Raw genomic sequence first — 20,025 nt, forward strand, 5'->3', positions numbered from 1 at the left:
TATTCATAGTCATCTAATAAGAAAACATAATAGCCTAGAAATCAGGAAATGACAAATTCTGCTCAAAATGTAGAGCGTAAAAATCTCCATGTATCAGTTCAGCGCCTGGGTGTTAGGTGCTGTCTAAATGAAAAACTGAGCAAGGGAGGGAAAAATGTTGGTGTTAATCCAGTCAAATTACACCATATTCTGACTTGACATTGCATTTGTGCTTTAAAATTTAGGTTTGACCCACACCTCCCCCAAATTTACATTTGAAACACACTAGTAGCATTCATAACATTACAGTATGAATATATTTGGCAAAGAATACATTTCCTGAATTACATTTTTGTATGATTTAATTTTCATAAATATATATTGTTTTCTTTACCTTTAGTGGAAAAGATTACTTCTTTTTTTAAATATATATATACACATAGGACAGACCCCAGACTTTTTTCCTCATTCAAAATACTTGGTCATCTCCAGTCATTTGATTGACTCTATGGACCAGTGATTTTCACCTGGTGTGCTATGATACACTGGTGTGCCTTAAGAGGATTTAGGTGTCCCATGAAAATATTTAAAGTTATTAATTAAATTATTTTTGAAAGAAGTTCAAAGTACAATAAGTATATTCTTTTTTTTTACTTTTTTTTTTTTTTTGATCAACACAATTTAAGTATGCCATGGAAGTTTAACTATAGGTTCAAGGATGCCGTGAGATAAAAAAAAAAAAAGGTGGAAAAATGCTGCTGTAGACAGTCAGTTGAATCAATCTATTATTTTTAAATAACTGAATTTTCTAAGGCATAAGCATCTATACAGCCCAATTTTATCTAAGTAGACCAGGGATGAACAGCCTAGTGGGAAAGGTATTCCATTTGCAATTTTCTTTTCTTTTTTGCGATCACATCAAGGATTTACTTTCAGCATACAAGTATGTTGTCACCATTTCTCAAATATCATCGAATTCTCTTTCATAACAAAGACACCAGGCTTCAGGATATGCAGACAACAATACTTAAAATTTAATGCTGTCTTCCTTAGATTTGTATTTATTTTATAACTGCTGTCTATTCACAGCAAGTTACACTATATTGGTTTCCCATTTACAGAAATAGCATAAACTTCACTTGTAAAAGTATTTAAATTGAGAAGTGAGTCAATTTTTAAAAAAATTAAGAAAATAATAATTCATATGGTTCTCAGATATAGCCAAATTTGTGCACTAACAATGTACAAGTGACTAAAGTTGGGAAAATAGAGCTGAAATAATTAATATGGCAAAAACGCTTATTTATGGATTCCATGTTAACTAATGTAACCATTTTATCTATGTAAGACAGGAATTCTTGAATTTTCTTTTCAGTTGGCAGGGAAATGCAATCTACTAATTTTTTTCCCAAGCATTTAGCCATACCTGGCTGCAGATGCTGGTTAGACATAATTTCTAACATTTTCCTTTCCATCCAAGAAAGCTAAGTCAAATGTTAGGAAAGCTGGAGGTCTGAAGGGAAGCACTGGCGTGGAGCATGACCTGCAGATGAGGTGACCTAAGTGAACAGGGCTGGTGCCAATCATTCGTATTTTGATAAAATGACCCACAGTCCACCTTTACCTGCAAACCTTTAAAAAGTATGACTGTATAGTCTACAGAAAAACCATGTTGTATTACAAGGGAGAAAAATAAAGTTCTAATTTCTTGACTCTGAAGTAGAATAACTCACAAGCACCAACCCAAATTTTCTCTTGTACATGAATGTGTTCTACAATATTAGTAAATAAGATCCACTCTTTTTGTGGATGAAATTTAGTGTTCAACACTTAAAATGTTTAGTGTATTCTGATTCAATTTTTAAAATATGTAAATCAGTAGATTTTTCAAAAAAAAAATTAGATGGTATAACAAACTATAGGAATAAGGGAGATAATCTATGAAAATTGTACCATAATGTAGTTTAAAAATCCAGAGATCTGATTAATATCACTTGTCATAAAGTGAGGTCTTACGTTGACCTAACTCAACACACTCACTAGGAAGAAGAATTCCCATTATGGATTACAACAAACTGTGAACTGGTTATAAATATGTGTATGTACCAACCTGATGCTATAAAATCAACCAACAAACATCATTTTAATTTCATGATTATGCTATGAACTTACCTTTGCCAACATAGGATCAGAGCATGGTCAGTATAATAGTTTTGGATACCCTAATAATAAAACCCTGTTTTTATGCATCTATACTAATGTTGTAATGGCCCCAAACTGTCAATAACTCTTTCAAACCACGTTTAATAAATGTGGAGACATGGGCTACTATTATAGTAAATCAATTTATGTTGCCTATGTTCACTATACACTTTAAATCTACAAAAGAATGTGAATTAAAGAAGCTAAACTGAAAACAGCATGAAACAATAATTCCGAATTAACCAATATAGTAAATTGGAATCTTGTGTTCAAGAATCATGTACACACACGTTTTAAGTACAAAAGTATAATTAAATTGTTTTCTGAGTTGTCCAGATTTAGCAAATAATTTTAATATTACTGTCGGACTTTGGTCCTCTTAAACAAAAATTATAAGAATAATAATAAATTAACATATTCTTTTCTTTTTTCTTTCTTTTTGCCTTTTTTTGGCCAGGGCAGGCTTGAAGCCTCCTCCCCCGGTATATGGGGCTGGTGCCCCACTCCTTGAGCCATAGGTGCCGCCCTTAACACATTCTTTTCTTTCCCAAACCATTATTATAAACTTTAAGGATCCATAATATTTCAGTCATCAGAGAAACAATGTGATATAATATCTTAATCAAATATAAATGGAAACAACTAAAAGATAATTATCTATGTCAGAGTAGAAGAGGTAGAAAAATATATGATTCACTCTCTTCCCTCAGTATGTATCATATAGGTATAGAGTTTACAGAAATACTCGTGTAAAACACAGCTGCTATATTTTGTTAGTAGGTATGTACTTTAAGCATCAACAGCACAACCAGTTAACAGTCCCACCAAGGCAAAGATGCAAATTTTAGAAAACAGCCTATAATATTTCAATCTATAAGTGAACACAGAAAGCATTTTGATAGCATCAAATTGCCAAACTAATAATGATGGACAAACAAAACAGAATTTTCTTGCTCTCTGTCTTAAAATTACCTCCCCAGCATCATTTGGACATCTCAGGCACCACTATACTTCTGTGTTCACCCATTGTGTGCTTAACATCAGTGTGCTCTTATAAGTACTACCATGATCTTTGAGATTTCGAAGAATCACAGCAGGAAGGCTGTGGGACTGCCACCCTGTCACTAACTCGGTCTCTACTTCCTTAACGTGGGCCCTGAGCATGAGGGGTGGCACTTTCAGAAGCAGGTCAAGAGGCAGCAAAGCTGAAGAAATAAAAGTGGGAAAGATAAGAAACTGTGACATAAATTACACTGAATTTCAGGGAGGTGTGTCTGATTTGATTGCTGCCCACACTAAGTTACCTGGTCTTGGTCTTGATCCTATTCCACCAGGAAAGTCCCTGAAAACAGAATTAGGGACCATTAGAAAGACTTGTTCCACTTGGATTTGACAAACATTTATGGACAGCCTACACTCTGCTATGGTCTGCATTATGAATAAACACAAATAAAGGTTATTTTCCCTCAAGTTATTCTCAAGAGTTTAAGAAAGAAAAAAAATAAATATATTCCAACAAAGAGTAGAACTGACATTCTGCTGGCAAATAGAAAAACTCTGTCATGCCACAGTTGTTTATAAGCTCTAAGTATAATTAGGGGCCTAAATCTTAGTGTCCTGAATTATTTTCTTACTGTACTTAAAACCAAAATACTGATTTCTTATTAAAAAGGAATAACACTAAAAATTCTATATGTGAAAAAAAAATTCTATGTGTTATTTTGCGTGATGTACTCCTGCTATCTTAAAAAAAAAAAAGAAAAGCCCTATAATTGTCCCTATACAATGAGATATTTTGTGTTTAGAAGAATTATATTTTTCCTAAACTTTCAAGTGGTATTACTATCCTTTGTCTCCTTTGGTTCAAAATTCTAGTTTGCTTGATCTATTTGCACTTGGTCTAAGCATCTTCTACTCTTTAGAGTTGGCCTTAGACCCCACCAGGGATAGCCATAGATAACCTCCACCCTTGTTCTTTTCATTGTATCCTAGAAACAATTTCTTAATAGTTTTCTGGAATGAAATAAGAAACATCTGTGCCATGACAATTTATAAGAATCATTCTTCAGTTTAATGTAACCCAACAAAAATATACCGAATGTCTACTATGTATAAGGCGCATGATAGGCATTTGCTAAGTCATACTGAATACAGGGATTCAAATACAAATAAATAGGGCTGATAATCTTCTTACCACAACCCTTTCATTTTAATCATAGGATTTTTGATACTTAAGTTACTAAGTGTAACAAATTGGTACTCTTTTACCTACCACCCAACCTAGGTACTAGAATAATATCACTTGTATCCACCTACGAATTCCCCCTGTATCTCTTTTCATACCTCTCTTGACCCTCATAAAGCCACCCCTCTCTTGATCATATATTTTTTTCTCTCCCATTCTTGGTGGTCCAAGATTCTAGAGCCTTGAAAATAAATGGAACTTGTCTTCTTTCCAGACTTATACAGAATATACACTCTTTTATAGCCACGGGAAATATGGCATGCTTAAAGAAGGAAAAAAAAAAAAAAAAAAAGGACAGACCTGCCCTTAGAAAGTTCAAAGCAAGGCATGATCACAGCAGTGCCCCTGTGTGGGCAGGTCAGCGTTGGGGCAGAGCTGCAGAGAAGAGCATCTGTTCCCGTGTCTGTAACCCTGGACACACACCATACCCCAGCAATTGCCTTCTGAATAAGTCTGTCCCTTACCCTTCTAGATGAGCCCAGCACTGTCTAATAGAAATAAAATGCAAGGTACAAAAATAATTTAAAATTTTCTGGTAGCTACATTAAAATAAAAAGTTTTAAAAAAGTGAAGTTATTCATACTATTTTACTTAATCAAAAATATCCAAAATATTATCATTTCAACATAAAAAACGAACGACATATTGTACATTGTTTTATATTCAGATTAATATTAAATGAAATTAAATATTTAGCCCTTCAAAATTCAACTGCCTGAGTCACATGTGCCCAGTGGCCTCTATATTTCACATGTGTTCCAGGCCCTTTCTTAGAAGGTACTGGTCACTGTCTTCATACACACGACATTACAGTCACACCACTTAGCTGCTAACCCTGTAAAACCTCCTAGACCCCACTATCTTAAAAAGTGAGGAACAATGCAACTTGTGAAGAACTTGTATCCATAAGGTTATACATATTCTTAAAAAGCTGAGAATCACTTTCACGCAGAGTTAGCTGGATGACTCTTCAAGTTGTCTTGAAGAATTCAACAGACATTTCTACATATCATTAGTAAAAAACGCTATGCACAATGTGTGCTAGTGGGATACATGAACAACCCACCCTGATGATGCTGAGATGCTGCTGACTTTGCTACTCTTTTATATAATTACAAACTCCTCGTTAATAAACTTCAGGGAATCTTTAAAAAGAGCCATCACATGGCTCGGCGCCTGTGGCTCAAGTGGCTAAGGCGCCAGCCACATGCAACCAAAAAATGCCGGGCATTGTGGCCCCAGCGCCTGTGGTCCCAGCTACTTGGGAGGCTGAGGCAGGAGACTCGCTTGAGCCCAGGAGTTAGAGGTTGCTGTGAGCTGTAAAGCCACGGCACTCTACCCAGGGGGACAGCTTGAGGCTCTGTCTCAAAAAAAAAAAAAAAAAAAAAAGAGCCATCACACATTCATTCTTTCATTCATTCAAAAAAAATGTTTATTAAGTGCCCGCAATGTGCAGCCACTGCAATAATCACTGGAGATGGGATGGTGAAAAGAAATCATTTCCCGGGTCTTAGAATTTACCACATTGCATAGATATAGCACAAAAATTTTAATTTTTCTAGAAATTATATCACTAAACACAAGAAAATATAGTCATTTGAAATTTCAAAACAACAGACTCATTGTGACCAGAAGTGAGAGCTTGAAACTATGCAACTATTGGGTCCACAAATGGAAAAACGATTGAAATCCTGCAGAGCCTGAGGGAAGCCTGTTCTAGATTGAACCACATTGAATGTTTATGTCCAATAGAGCATTGTGGCTGCAGAGAATGGTGTTCCCATGATAGCTCAAGCTGGAAAATACACAGAAGTAGATTAGCACAAAGAAAATGTTCCAGAAATATTTTCTGTTGTAGAGGATTAACATATCGCAGTTTGTGTTCTCTGAAAGTTTTGAAATGGGCACTGACCAATAGCCCTTCAGGCTGATGGAAGAATTTCAGAGAAACGGAAGGTTAAAAGGATTCTAAAAGGTCATCACTTCCCGCTCTCTTCAAATCTGATGTGACCTTGTTTGGAATTGATGTATCAAAACAGAAACTGAAGTGCTGAAAATGACTATTAGCCTACAACTTCCACCCAAAATCACAAACAGGTAAGGTTAAGAAAGCAGGTGTTAGCTTTAAAGGTCTTTAAAATAGACCGTTCAGAGGGCAGTGCCTGTGGCTCAAGGAGTAGGGCGCTGGCCCAATATAGCAGAGGTGGTAGGTTCAAACCTGGGCCTGGTCAAAAATTGCAAAAAAAAAAAAAGAATAGACCTTTCACTGAATTATTCAAGTGCAGTGTGAATTATTTAGATAATTATCAATCCTGGCCAGACAGGAGTTGAATGGAACTCTAGAATTTTATCAACCATAGAATTCCTTTAACTATATCTCTGAATGCAGGAAATATTTTCAAATGTAATGAAATTGTGAAAAGTAGCCAATACTATTGATGTTAACAAAAAAATAAAAATTAACCTTATGAAATGAGAGACTTGGCTTACAATATTAAGAAATGCCTGGGGCGGTGCCTGGGGCTCAAAGGAGTAGGACACTGGCCCCATATGCCAGAAGTGGCGAGTTCAAACCCAGCCCCAGCCAAAAACTGCAAAAAAAAAAAAAAAGAAAGAAATGCCTTCTGAGGGTACCACGACTCCACATAAGAGCTAAGCAGCATTTTACAACTGAAAGTTTCTTTCTGGCAGTGACATTCATAAACATGTCCTGTGTGAGTAAGCAACAGCATGCAGGGCTGAGTCCTCACATCCAATAAGGGCTTTTGTCTATTTATAATGTAGATGGAGTTGGTGCCATAACAAGAAGGTTGTATAATGCTCCTGTGGCTTCCCACTCATACTCCAGTAACAGCTAGAAACAAATGACCAATAAGCCAGGGAAGGTTAGAGCTGTCATAGGAAAGGAATAGAGAGTTCTTACTACAATGCACTTCACTGTATTTGCTTTTTTTTTTTTTTTTTTTTTTTTGGTAAGACTGCTGGAGTGTGCCATTGGCAGATAGGCCAGATGACTCTGGCAAGTGGTGATCACACAGTATGCATTTAGTCAAAGTAAAACTAGATATGGATTATGAAAAGGGATGGAGGGAATAGCCAGAAGTAAAAATAAGGAGGCAAGATCCACAGGTCCTGAAAATATACAAGGTCTTTCTGGTTACATCCATGATGCTGAATGGTCACAAACATTGTTACTTTACATAAAGACTTAGGGTCAGGAGCCCACTCTGGAATGCAGTTATGCAGGCACTGATTTATAAAAAACTTATGAACCACAGGCACCTCTGATACCACAAACATCCACTGTCTTAAACCGGTCTGCCAACGACTCTCTGTTGCCTTGGCAACAGGATGAGGCAAGCAGGCATGCAGAAATCTTGTTGCCTGAGCAACAGGATCCTAAAAAACATGGACCTTACCGTGTGGCTATGGCAAAGGCTGTAAGTTCAAGCTGGTGGACAAGATTTCAGTCCTTTACAGTGAGAAATGTGGAATTTACACTAAGGTAACAGGCATTCATCTATTAATCAACAAGCATTAGTGGGTGGGCACCCATGTGCAATACTCTGTGCCCTGGGGAATGTAAAGATGAATCTGGCATAGTTTGGCACATGCCTGGCACACAGTGATAAGTATCTATCAGCTGAATGAATGAATGGTCTTAAGAAAATCATAATATGATGCCCAGAGCTCACTATGACCTGCGTGTCTTATCAAATTCTACTATAGAGAGAAATGTATTCATAAGTTGAAATAAAGTGCTATGACTTGCTGGATTAGAACTATCAGTGTATATGTTCTGGGTCAGCCTATAACAATAACATAAAACTGGTAAAAATCAAACTCATTCTTAATTCTTTCCTAGTAAATAGTAAGGAAGGCAGGTATAAAATCTGAAAATGATTAAAATTAGAAATCTCAAAGCAATTGGGTGCTGGTCTCCTCTTGGTCTGGCCATTAATCATATTCCTAAAAAGAGTTTTATCATCTGGTGATGGCTTGGGTCACCAGTGTGCCTTCAGTTCAAATACGTTTCCTTACTCCAGCCTTGAGACTTCCATAGTTCCCTAAGGAAGAAGGAGCTGTCCTCCCTACTTCTGTCTGTTCATGTTTTATCCGTTTGTCTGACTTATTTGCCCAAGAAAGCCTATCCCAAGTTATTAAGGAGGTACTTTAGTTATTCAGCAGGCAATTGGTTTAAAGTTGGCTCCTGATATCTGGTATGACCAACACCAAGCACATTAACCTTTTTCTCTACACTACTGAGCCAGGGCCAAGTCTGAATTCTGAACTTCTAGAAGCGAGACTCAGTCAGGCACGCACGTCCCTGTGGTTTCTCATTGGAACAAATTGCCCTTTTAAAGAGGGTCTCCAAGGGGGGTAGTTTTCCAGGGTCTCAGTGTAACTTTTGTATAGTTTCATGCATGGCACAAATAATAAAAAAACCTCTACAGGTTTGGTTTTCAATTTATTTTTATCCTGTTACATAGCTTTGCTATCTTCTTTTATATTCAAATTTCTCATTTCTCACTTCTAAGTATTTTACAGGATGGGTTCCCATTTCACATTAATAAACCAGAAAACCCAGGAAAATCCTAAACAAATTAGATTGCAAATAACTTCAGCTTTATTTAATGCCTTTTAAAGAATTTTAAATACATTTTAGATTTGTCTCCTTTCAAGGCAGAGAAGCCCTAGAGATTACCTGGAAGGAAGTCAAAAAGTTATTAATTTTTCTTTTCTTACTTGGCATAAATCAAAGGCTGTCTTTTATCATTTTCCTATGAAGTCAGCCTTTGTCTTCTCATTACACTGTGGGTTCTGTGAGGGTAGATAGCTTGTCTTAAACCAACCTACGCTTCCTGGTGGCATACCATACCATCGGTACAATATTCACAGTACAGTTTTGAAAAATGCTGCTTTAGGTCAAGTCCTAGTCACCTTGAAACACACTTTCTAGAACATCAACATCAATATAACATACTTTCTATTTTTCATCTTGATGGTCATAACCCCAAGTTAAAGCCTGCCCTATAATATCCCTATTTCAATGAATTTCAGATAGACCTTCCCCTTTCTGCTGATTCTACTTTGTTATAAAATGTTTACCTAATAACTAGCTTTTTTAAAAGCCATCTCAGGGTGCTGCCTGTGGCTCAAGGAGTAGGGTGCCAGCCCTTTATGCTGGAGGTGGCGAGTTCAAACCCAGCCCCTGTAAAAAAATAAAATAAAATAAAAGCCATCTCAAGGTCTAAAATATAATTATAGTATAGATGTTTCTTTTGCTTTTGAAGAGTTAGACATCAAGTAGATTCTTGCAAATCAGACAATTTTCCATGGCTCCATTTAGTAAAAAATAGTAGTAGTTATTTGGCAGTGCCAAGATTCCTAAATTAATCTGATTGGTAATTTCCATTTTTATATAAAATTATCTTAATTGAGGAGTATACGCATATGTCATAATTTATTTTTGTACTTGTTTTGTATCTTTCCTACACACTTAAGCAACTTTGCATCACTGAGTAAAGTCTACATACAATAATAGGAAAAATGATGACCAGGTGCAGGGCTCACACTTGTAATCCTAGCACTCTGGGAGGCTGATCCAGGAGGATCATTCAAGCTCAGGAGTTTAAGATCAGCCTAAGCAAGAGTGAGACTTTGTCTCTACTAAAAATAGAAAAATTAGCTGTGCATGGTAGTGGGTGCTGTAGTTCCAGCTACTCAGAATTCTGGCTGAGGCAGGAGGATCATTTGAGCCCAGGGGTTTGAGGTTACTATGAGCTTGGCTGAAGCCACACTATAGCCTGGGCAATAGTGTGAGAATCTGTCTCAAAAAAAAAAAATAGATAAATATAAAGAAAAAGAAAAATTAATATTTGACTTCATCTATTCTTTTTATTAGTTGATAAATTATTTTACATGAGTTGGTGACTTTTCTTTTTCAGTAAAAAGAAGATGAAGGGGTCCTTTTTCTATACTCTGGTTTTTATTGTTAACTTTACAGAAATGGTTTCTGGTTCTTTTTTAGTTTTCTATTACCAGGAGATTTTTTTTTTTTTTTTTTTTTGAGACAGAGCCTTAAGCTGTCACCCTGGGTAGAGTGCCGTGGCATCACAGCTCATAGCAACCTCCAACTCCTGGGCTCAAGCGATTCTCTTGCCTCCGCCTCCCACGTGGCTGGGACTATAGGCACCTGCCACAATGCCCAGCTATGTTTTGGTTGCAGCCGTCATTGTTTTTTGGCAGCCCAGGCTGGATTTGAACCCGCCAGCTCAAGTGTATGTGGCTGGCGCCTTAGCTGCTTGAGCTACTGGCGCTGAGCCAGGGGATCTTTTTTCCATCAAACTTAATTTCACTCTAATCTATTACAGGATACTTTAGGATCAGGATATAAGATCTTTTGTTTAAATAATTTGTAGCTCAATTCACAATTGCCAATATATGAAATCAATCCAAGTGTCCATCAACACATGCATAGAACTGTGGCATACGTACACCATGGAACACTATTCAGCCATAAAAAGATGGTGACTTTACATTTTTTTGTATCAACCTGGATGGAGTTAAAGAACATTCTTCTTAGCAAAGTATCAGAAGAATGGAAAAGGAAGTATCCAATGTACTTAAATGTAATATAAAACCAATAGAAAAACAACTACACATCCCTAGGAAAGAAAAATACAATTAAATTTAAGTAGGGGGGAGGGGGAGAAGAGTGAGGGGAGAGGAGGTAGGCGGACTTGTAAGCTCTCACCTAATGGGCACAGTGTAAGGGTATATGGCACACCCCCTGGGTGAAGAGCTCAACTACAACTTGGACTTTGCCTGACAAGTGCAAACATTGTAACCTAACTGTTTGTACCCTCATATTAATCTGCAATAAAAAAATTTGGAAAGTCAATGTCTGTTTCTATGACATTGACGTCAAGATAATAAACTGCTAATTTTAAATAAATCAGTTACCCTCCAATGGGTTAAAAAAATAGGAAAAAGGCTTTGACAATGTTCTTAAAAATACAAAAAGACACAAACTTTAAAAGTAATTATTTTCCAAAGTACACATACTAATCATTTTGGATCATTGTCCTATGCAAATACTGTCCTAAGCAATGGATAGATTCCCAGATAAGTGCATAAAAGTCTACTGGATTCATTAAGGGGTTAAGATAGAAGTTACAATGCCAAAAAAGAAGAAGTTATGATGCCAGGGATAAGTACACACCCACTTCTTGGGACCATGCGTTCATAACCTCAGCTCCAGGGCCAGGCACACATCTCCCACCCAGACTCCTCTCTTGCTGGACCAAGGAAGCAGGAGCTTCCACAGCTCCAGGCTCCCATGTGCGGCTTCCTCCACTGCAAAAACTGAACGCAGAGCTGGTGAGCTAGCACTGGGAAAGCAGAGGTGGGGATGCTGGGTTCCAGGAAGCCCTGGAGATCTCCCAGGGGATCTTCCACGTCAGGCCCCCAACACAGCAATCTCCTATTTTGATTCTCCTTAGGGTTTTGGACTATTTCTCTTCTCTCTGCCCTCCTTGTTACTTCCATCCATAGCTTCTCTGCACTTTGGCTCCCTAAAGAATACCACAAGGTCTTACAGGTTTTACTCGAAGACCTTTCCACCACAGCATATGTATGCGCAGGGGGGTTTCCCTTTGGTTTTTCTTACCAGCAACATTGGAAAAGAGGAAGTTAAAAGGCTGCACTTAAACCCTTTCTGGGCCTCATGTGAAGAAGTTAAAATTATCAAGGATGTATCTTTGACTAAACAAAAAATTACTTATCTATATGAACTTTCCTTTGCCACCATTGAACTTCCCAGGAAGTTCGGGGTCTTCAGAGCAGGTTCTTCATTTTAAAATTCATTTCCATTATGCAATTTTCAGCACCTTAAAACCAAAACTTAGGAAGTGGTTTCATTTTAGGATGCCCAGCATCCACACCTGCTCCCTGCAGCAAACAGGCCCCTAATGAACCGGGAGGACTGTCAATCAAGGATCTCAGCTCCTTCCAGAGAAGTAAACATGGACCAGATCCAAGCTGAGCCAATCTGACTCTCTCTCCCAGGACTCTGAATCCTAAGAAAGGTGACTGAGAATGGAATAAACAAGCTGGGAGCTCATTCATCCCAGGTCTGTGCCCTTACAAATCTGCCAGAAATGCCTAAGCTTGATGGTCCAGGTTCTTATTAGGCAAGCCCTTGAAGCCTTCTAATGAACCTCCTGTTTCATAACTTGGATAGATTTAGGCTCTTCTGCTTATATCCACAGAGCCCTGACTGGTACAGCACATTGCAGCCTTAGCCTTTTTTCACACACACACACACACACACACACACACACACTGTTATCCCCCTAGCTAGGGCTACCCCACAGCTCTTCAGCCCCCTGACTGGCATCACCACTTCTGTGTAGTCCCAGCCTCAACCGGTGTCCTCACCTTAGAGCTGTCTGGCAGGTCTGGTTGTTCCTAGCTGACAACACTGCTTGAATCTAGACAGTTCTATCAGCAGTGGCCTGGATCATCCCCTAATACATAGAAACTACCACAGATAATCTTCCTTAATATTCTACTCTCTAGCTTAATTCTATCTTCACCTCCTTTTCCCCAGACACAAAGAAGAACTCCCCTGCCATCTTACACAGAGGCTCACTCCTCCAGCCCTAAGCTACTCTACAACTGGACACCATCAACATCTCTTTCCTCCAATCTTCTCCTCAGTCCCAAATGCCCTGAAGTCATCCTGATTCTAGGAGGCCCTTTACCATCAACCCTTCCCTTCCAACTAACCCTCCCAGCTCACTCTTCACATTTTTCACCTCCCCCCCATCCCTGCCTCAGGAACATCTAAGACCGGTCAGATTTCTGCTCCTTCCCATCTCTGCACTGTCAGTGAAAACTGCTCTCAGGAAGGTCACCAGGTCCCTTGAAAAAAGCTGAATCTAATATTTTTTTTCAGTCCTTACTCCAAGAGAAAATGGTTTCTGACACTGCTAGCTATCCCAAAATTACAATTTTGCCTTTCTTTTAAAAGGAAATCCCTCACTCATAGTAAAAAGTCCCAAAACAGCCTGGTTCATGCATGTAACCCTAGCACTCTGGGCCTCAGAAGTTCCAGACCAGCTTGAGCAAAAGCAAGATCCCATCTCTACTAAAAATAGAAAAATTAGGCAGGCCTTCTGGCAGGCACCTATAATCTGAGCTACTCAGGAGGCTGAGGCAGGAGAATCACTTGAACCCAAGAATTTGAAGTTGTTGTTAGGCTGACACCACAGCACTCTGGCAAAAAGAGCAAAAGAGTGACACTCTGCTTCAAAAACAATAAAAAGGTCCCCAAATGACAAATGTTGGCATGGATGTAGAGGTGAAAGAAACTCTTTTACACTGCTGGTGGGCCTGCAAACTAGTGTAATCTCTACAGAAAATGTATGGAGATACCTCAAAAAATGTAAAGGAGACCTACCATCTGATCCCACAATCCCACTGCTGTACATACCCAAAAGGAAAAAGGCCATTTTATAGAAAGGACACCTACAGTTGAATGTTTATAGCAGCACAATTCACAGCCTGAAAGACCTGGAAACAACCCAAGTGCCCACCAACAGATGACTGGATTAATAAAATGTACTATATGCATACTATACAGTAATACTGAACCTTAAAAAATGGCGATCTAGTATCTTTTGTGACAATCTTAAGGGAACCTGAAACCATTCCTCTAAGTGAAACAGCATAATAATGGAGAAACAAACACACGAACTTACCACCAAGTTGGAACTAATCAAGCAACCTTTAAGTGCACACATAAAAATAAATCTGGATGATGGGAAGAGGGAGGAGGGGATGGGTAAATCGGCACCTATTAGGTATAGTGAACACTATCTGGGTGAAGCAGACACTTTTAACTTTGACTACATCTGTACAAAAAGCAAATTATGTAAACAAAACCTGTATACCCCCTAATATTCTGAAATAAAATTTTAAATATCTCAAGTAAAGCTCTATTATTTTTAACTGTTATGTGAAATAAACACTATTCTGTGAGCTCATAGAAAAATGAGGCAATTCTGGACCATTCAATTATTGCTAAAATGTAAATTTAAAAAAAGAGAGAGAGAGAGAATCCCAGAAACATATTCCATTCTCCCTTGAAGCTAGATGTGGTCATATGAGGAAGTTCCAGCCAATGGGGTGTGAGCAGAAGTGATGAGCACGATATTTGGGTCATATCCTTCGTGTCCTTAATGTGTCTGTACTTCCCCTTTCTTCTTGTTGCTGGCTAGGATGTAGGATGTGGTCCGGCGTGAGCCCGTATGAGCCACACTGCCCACACTTGCTGTGAGGATGAGACTTATACCCTGGGGATGGGGAGGGGAAAAAGATAAGGACCAGCACCCCAGATGACCTCATGGAGCACAAGGGTTGTAGCCACTGACCTGCCCTTGAGATCAGAGAGGCTAACTGACTGGCTCAAGGTCACAAAGCTCAAAAAACATAGAGCTGGATTAAGACCCAGACCTAAGCTTAGCACTCATTATGGTATGGTATTTGGTAAACCATAAATGATTCTGAGAGGCTGACCTACAACAGCTTCTATTTCCATAGGCTCAGGGTAACTTTTGGCTAACAAATTTTGGTAACTCAGCTCTGCACAGTTTAAAAATATCTCAGGCACTAATGTCTACATACCTTGTTTGGGATTGTCTTTCTCCTCCTGAAGCACTAAAACTTCTCTTTAAAATGCCTGAAACAAGAAAATAAAAATAATGCCACATTGTTTCCTCTGGAAATCTTTTGTTTTATCTAACAAAAAAAATCTAAACAACAAATGTAGGAAGGATGTAGAGAGAGGGGCATTCACACACTGTAGCTGGGAATATAAATTAGCATGGCCCTATGGAAAACAGTATGGAGGTCCTTCAAAAAACTAAAGAATAGAACTTCCATATGATCCAGCAATCCCACTAATATGTACATGTTCAAAGGAAAAGAAGTAAGTATGTCGATATCTTCACTCCCATGTTTATTACGGCACTATCCACAACAGCCAAGCTGTGGAATCCGTGTAACTGTCCATCAGCAAATGAATGGCTGATGGAAAAGTGACACATATATACACAAAATGACATGTTCGATTTTCCATAAAAAAGAACGAAATCCTGTTAGTTGTAGCAACATGGATTCAACCAGAGGATACTATGTTTAGTGAAATAAACCAGCACAGAAAGACAACTATTTCATATGCTCATTCGTATGTGGAAGCTAAAAAAGTTGATCTCCTGAAGGTAGAGAGCAGAATGATGGTTATCAGAGTCTAGAAAGGGAAGGGGGAAAGAAAGATGAAGAAAGGTGGGTTAATGGTACAAACATACAGGTAAAAGGAATAAGGTCCAGAGTTTGATAGCACATTAGGGTGACCGTACTTAATAATGATTTATTGTACATTTCAAAATAGCTAGGAGATTTAAAAGGGCCCCAACACAAAGAAATGACAAATGTTGCAGGTGATTATCTTGATTTAATCATTAAACATTATATACAAGTAGCAAACTATTACATGTACCCCACAAATATGTATAATATTTCATATATTATCAGTAATCCTTAAAAGTAAAAACAAATTTTTTTAAAATTCCCCCAAAGGGAGCTATGTATTCAATAAATGGCATTGTCTGTAAACCCTCTCAATCTTGCTCTAAGACAGGGGCTGCCTGACGTTTTTTGTAAAGAGCAGGTAAGAAATATTTCAGGCTTTGCAAGCCATATTGTCTCTGTCACAACTGAACTCTGCTGCCCTCGTAGTGTGAAAGCAGTCAGACATATGTAAGGAAAAACGTGAGTTTACTTATGGCAAAACAAGCAACAACAATGCTGAATTTCTGTAAGCAAATGTATATCTTGCAAAGATTGTCTTTGTTTATGAAAGCCTCAAGTAAAATATAATGTTACAAATTACTATTTACGTTGACAGGTTTGGTTAAGGGCTTTTTTTTTTTCCAAAGAAAAGGTGCTAAACAAAAAAAATTACCATTATTAATATTTAACAAAATAATAATTAAATATCTGTCATAATCTTCCTAAGCGCTTGTCAAGGCAGCTACAAATTGCCACACACAAATTTAAGGGTCTAGCTTCTCCTTTCCACTTCCCCACAGACCTCCCTTCATTATCACTAGGGATATACAACACTGACTTCATCTCGAAACAGTAATGCACTTCTTCTAGAATTTGCTATGTATGTTTGTATACACGATTATTTCCTGTATATTCACATTTTCCCAATTGAAAACCAAGAACATTTTATCTAACAAGCAGGAATTTACAGGGAAAATATGACAGAGTATTGAAAACTGGGATTGTCCCAGAAAATATGGAAAAATCTAGTCCCATTTTGGTGAATAAATTAAGTTGGAAAAGACAAAGAACACAGCTAAATCCATAGTATTCTATTTCAATCCTTATTGAGACTATTTTAAACTTTCTTTTATAAGATTTTCATAGTGTAGTCACTGAAGAGACAGAATTATTTACACTTAATTTCAGAGTATTTGCATCTATAGTTTTTAATATTTTATCAACTTTTTTAAAAGAATATTTCTTCCTCTACATTTTCTATTTTAACTACTCTCTTCTTTTAGCTTCAGGTTTCTTGAGTGTATTTGATCCTATCTTTCATCACAGTCTTAATTTTATCTTTACCTTTTTCTTTTTCTTTCCCTTACCCTAGTAGGATGATTTTCTTCAATGTTTCAAATTAAGAGTGAAGAGTAACCCTATAGACTGAATTTTTATATTTTTTTATAGTTCTAAAAAGAAATAAAAATATTTCTTTTACTTTAGTATTTTAATACATCCCTAACATTAATGTGCTGGTGGCAGGGTCCTTTAAGACCTGTGGAACTGGCGATGATTGACTCAGGAAATAATAAAGTTAAAAGTGGTGAGAAATAACAAGACAGGACACACAGAATAGAGTTTTCAAAAGTGGGACCATAGGTGACTACTGTTAGCTTGTGGGGTTCCAGTAGGGTTCCTAAATGTTTGTTCTACCCAACTTTTATTGAAGGCTATTTTCTCATTTAGCTGAAAGGGTAAGCTGAGGGAGGGAGTAAAAATGTCAGCAGTTTCTCTGAGTAAGCATGTTAGTTCTTATTCTATGTATAATCATTAACTTTAAGGGCAGTCTTGAGAAATGGGAAACCTGAGCCTTGTGTGGGGGCAGCCTCCTATGTGTGGTCATGCATACAGATTCCTTGGGGGAGGTTAAACCCCTCTAGTTTCTCTGTGGAGCAGATATGGTGATGTCAGTTCCTCTCTGAAGAACTGGTGGAAAAGAGGAATTTTCCCCTTATCTCCACCCAGAGGCTTTTTCCTCCATGGTTAGGGTATAAGCTCTCTTGCCCATATCTCAGTGCTTGAGCTGTTCTTTGTCCTGGCCATAATACAAATACTTTGTTCTCCATCCTGGCCATAATACAAATCCCTGCAATGGGTATTTGCTTTGACTATTGACTGGGCAGAGGACAGCCTAGTTAATGTTCCTTCCCAGGCCTTGCATGTACTTCTATTACAGCCATTATTCTTCAGAGTATTTACAGACCCAGCAAGGGTGTTTGGAAGCTGTACCCCTTACAGGCCAGGCTTCTAGTATAAGCAGAAACTACTCAGACAAGTAATTTAACACCTAGTTTAAAAGTAAGCTGGCTAAACTGTTTTTATTCCACCTTGCTCAGCTTATTTCTCTGTTTTTCCCCCTTTTGAAGGATGTTTTCCCTTTTCAAGAATGGGGTCTTCAGTTCCCATTCTCCCTGCATTGATGTAAATAAAACCACAGAAATAAGTCCACACCAAGACTAATTTCTTCCACAAGCTTCTAATCCCTCTAATGAACAGACCCCTAACAGGTCACTTCTATCATTCCTATTATTTAGCTGTCTATAAATTAGTTATCTCAACTCCCCAGTTAGAATCTGTATTTTCTGACAGAAATAATAAAACTATTCATTTGACAGCTAAGGCAATGTAAAACCACTGTACTGGCTGGCCTGTAGGCTCTGTCAGAGAGATAGACACACTTGTCCTAATTATCATTGTACCTGGAAAACAGACCAGAGGGTTATATTATGGTGATATTTGCTTTCATTCAAGTATGATTCCCGAATCACCTGCCAGAATCCCACACGTGGCAAACTTATAAAGAAAGCTTACTGAAGGTAGATTCTTTCAGAGGGCTGGAACTGGAGCTGCTGGAGTTATCCGAAATGTCCAATTCATCATCAAGCTCTGAATATATATCTGCATATTAATAACAATGAAAGGCAAATGAACCTTGAAACAGAGAGGCGCTAAGAGTGCATTCATGCTGACACCCTTTCACTAACGGTACCTTTCTCAATATTTTCCAGGTTGAAGTTATCCTCCGACAGGATTTCATCACAGGCCCTGTCTTCATCCTTACCACAGGGGGCCTGGAAGCCCTCAGGGGGCAGGTCTGCGCTTTCTGAAAGTTCGCTTTTCAGGCTGGCTGCTCCACTGCTGCTGCTACTCAAGCTTGCTTTCTCAAAGGTTTCCTGGAAAGAGGATTTAACTTTTAATAGCCTCTTTCTCTTTCCTTCCTTCTCTAAGACCCAAAGCCTCTTAGAACATATATCAAAATGCTTAACAGATCACTATAAATATTTTATGCAAAAGTACTATCAATAATTCATCTATACACCTACTATGGAATCTATTCAGTCCATAAATTTAAAGAAAAAGTAGGTCGACAAGCTACGACTGGACAAAGAAGAGTGGATGTGGCAACAGTGCTCAGAATCAAAGGAAAATGTACTTTTGAAAAATAGACTACTTATCAATTTAGCAGAATTTCTCTACTTTAAGTTTTTTCTAAAATATCTGCTATCAAAGTCTCTCAGCAGTATGGTGGATAAGTAAAGTCTTATTTTCTTCAAAACTCAAGGGAAACCAGTAGCAGACAGAGCCGTGGCATGGAGAGTGAGAGGGGAGGTCCTCTACAAGATGAAAAGATGCCGTGAAGGGGCTTCCACACCACCGGGACTCCACACTAGTGCCTGGCTTGAACACCCTGTAGAACTCACCAGGGGAACCTCCAAAATCCTTCAAGACTGACAGGAGCGTTTCTATTATGATAGCATTGCAAGGTCATCTACATTAGATGTGATTCTATATTTCTCTAAAAGGCATTGCTAGAAACTTCAAAACTTATCTCTGAAGGTTCAGTAAGGATAAAGAAGAAAGTATTAATGCCATTGAATGTGGAAGCTTTGGTTTTTCTAAGGAAAGACACTGAGGAAGGAAGGACGTGTGACTCTGCAGAAAGTCATTTCTTTACCCAGGTAATTCTTGACAGCTATGACATTCGTTGCACCCACTTGCAGCAAGTGTAAAGAAACTTCTGAAGCTGTGCGGCTACACAGTGCTGACAAGTCTACAAGTCTAAACTACAGATCAGGTAGACAAAAAAAAACAGGAAGAAAGGCCAGGCCAGAGGAAAGGATAATTATCAAGAGAGCATAAAGAAACAGGAGCACATTTTCTCAGGATGTCTTGGGGCCAGGTGCTTTGGACTGCTGGTC

The 20,025-nt window shown here is 38.1% G+C and overlaps 1 protein-coding gene across 1 annotated transcript in view; it reads right to left on the reverse strand.

The window, feature by feature from the left end:
• NEK10 (NIMA related kinase 10) overlaps positions 1-20,025 on the reverse strand; it is a 219,000-nt gene that overhangs the window by 42,241 nt on the left and 156,734 nt on the right. Inside the window, exons 26-30 of the mRNA XM_003781754.1 lie at positions 18,816-18,999; positions 18,638-18,724; positions 15,119-15,173; positions 3,486-3,523; positions 3,246-3,386 (exon numbers count right to left, since the gene is read on the reverse strand). Coding sequence (XP_003781802.1) covers positions 3,246-3,386; positions 3,486-3,523; positions 15,119-15,173; positions 18,638-18,724; positions 18,816-18,999 — 505 coding nt within the window. The remainder of the gene's footprint in view (positions 1-3,245; positions 3,387-3,485; positions 3,524-15,118; positions 15,174-18,637; positions 18,725-18,815; positions 19,000-20,025) is intronic.

This window comes from Otolemur garnettii, unplaced genomic scaffold (genome assembly GCF_000181295.1).
Source record: "Otolemur garnettii isolate 467f Iridium unplaced genomic scaffold, OtoGar3 scaffold00002, whole genome shotgun sequence".
Lineage (NCBI taxonomy): Eukaryota > Metazoa > Chordata > Mammalia > Primates > Galagidae > Otolemur > Otolemur garnettii.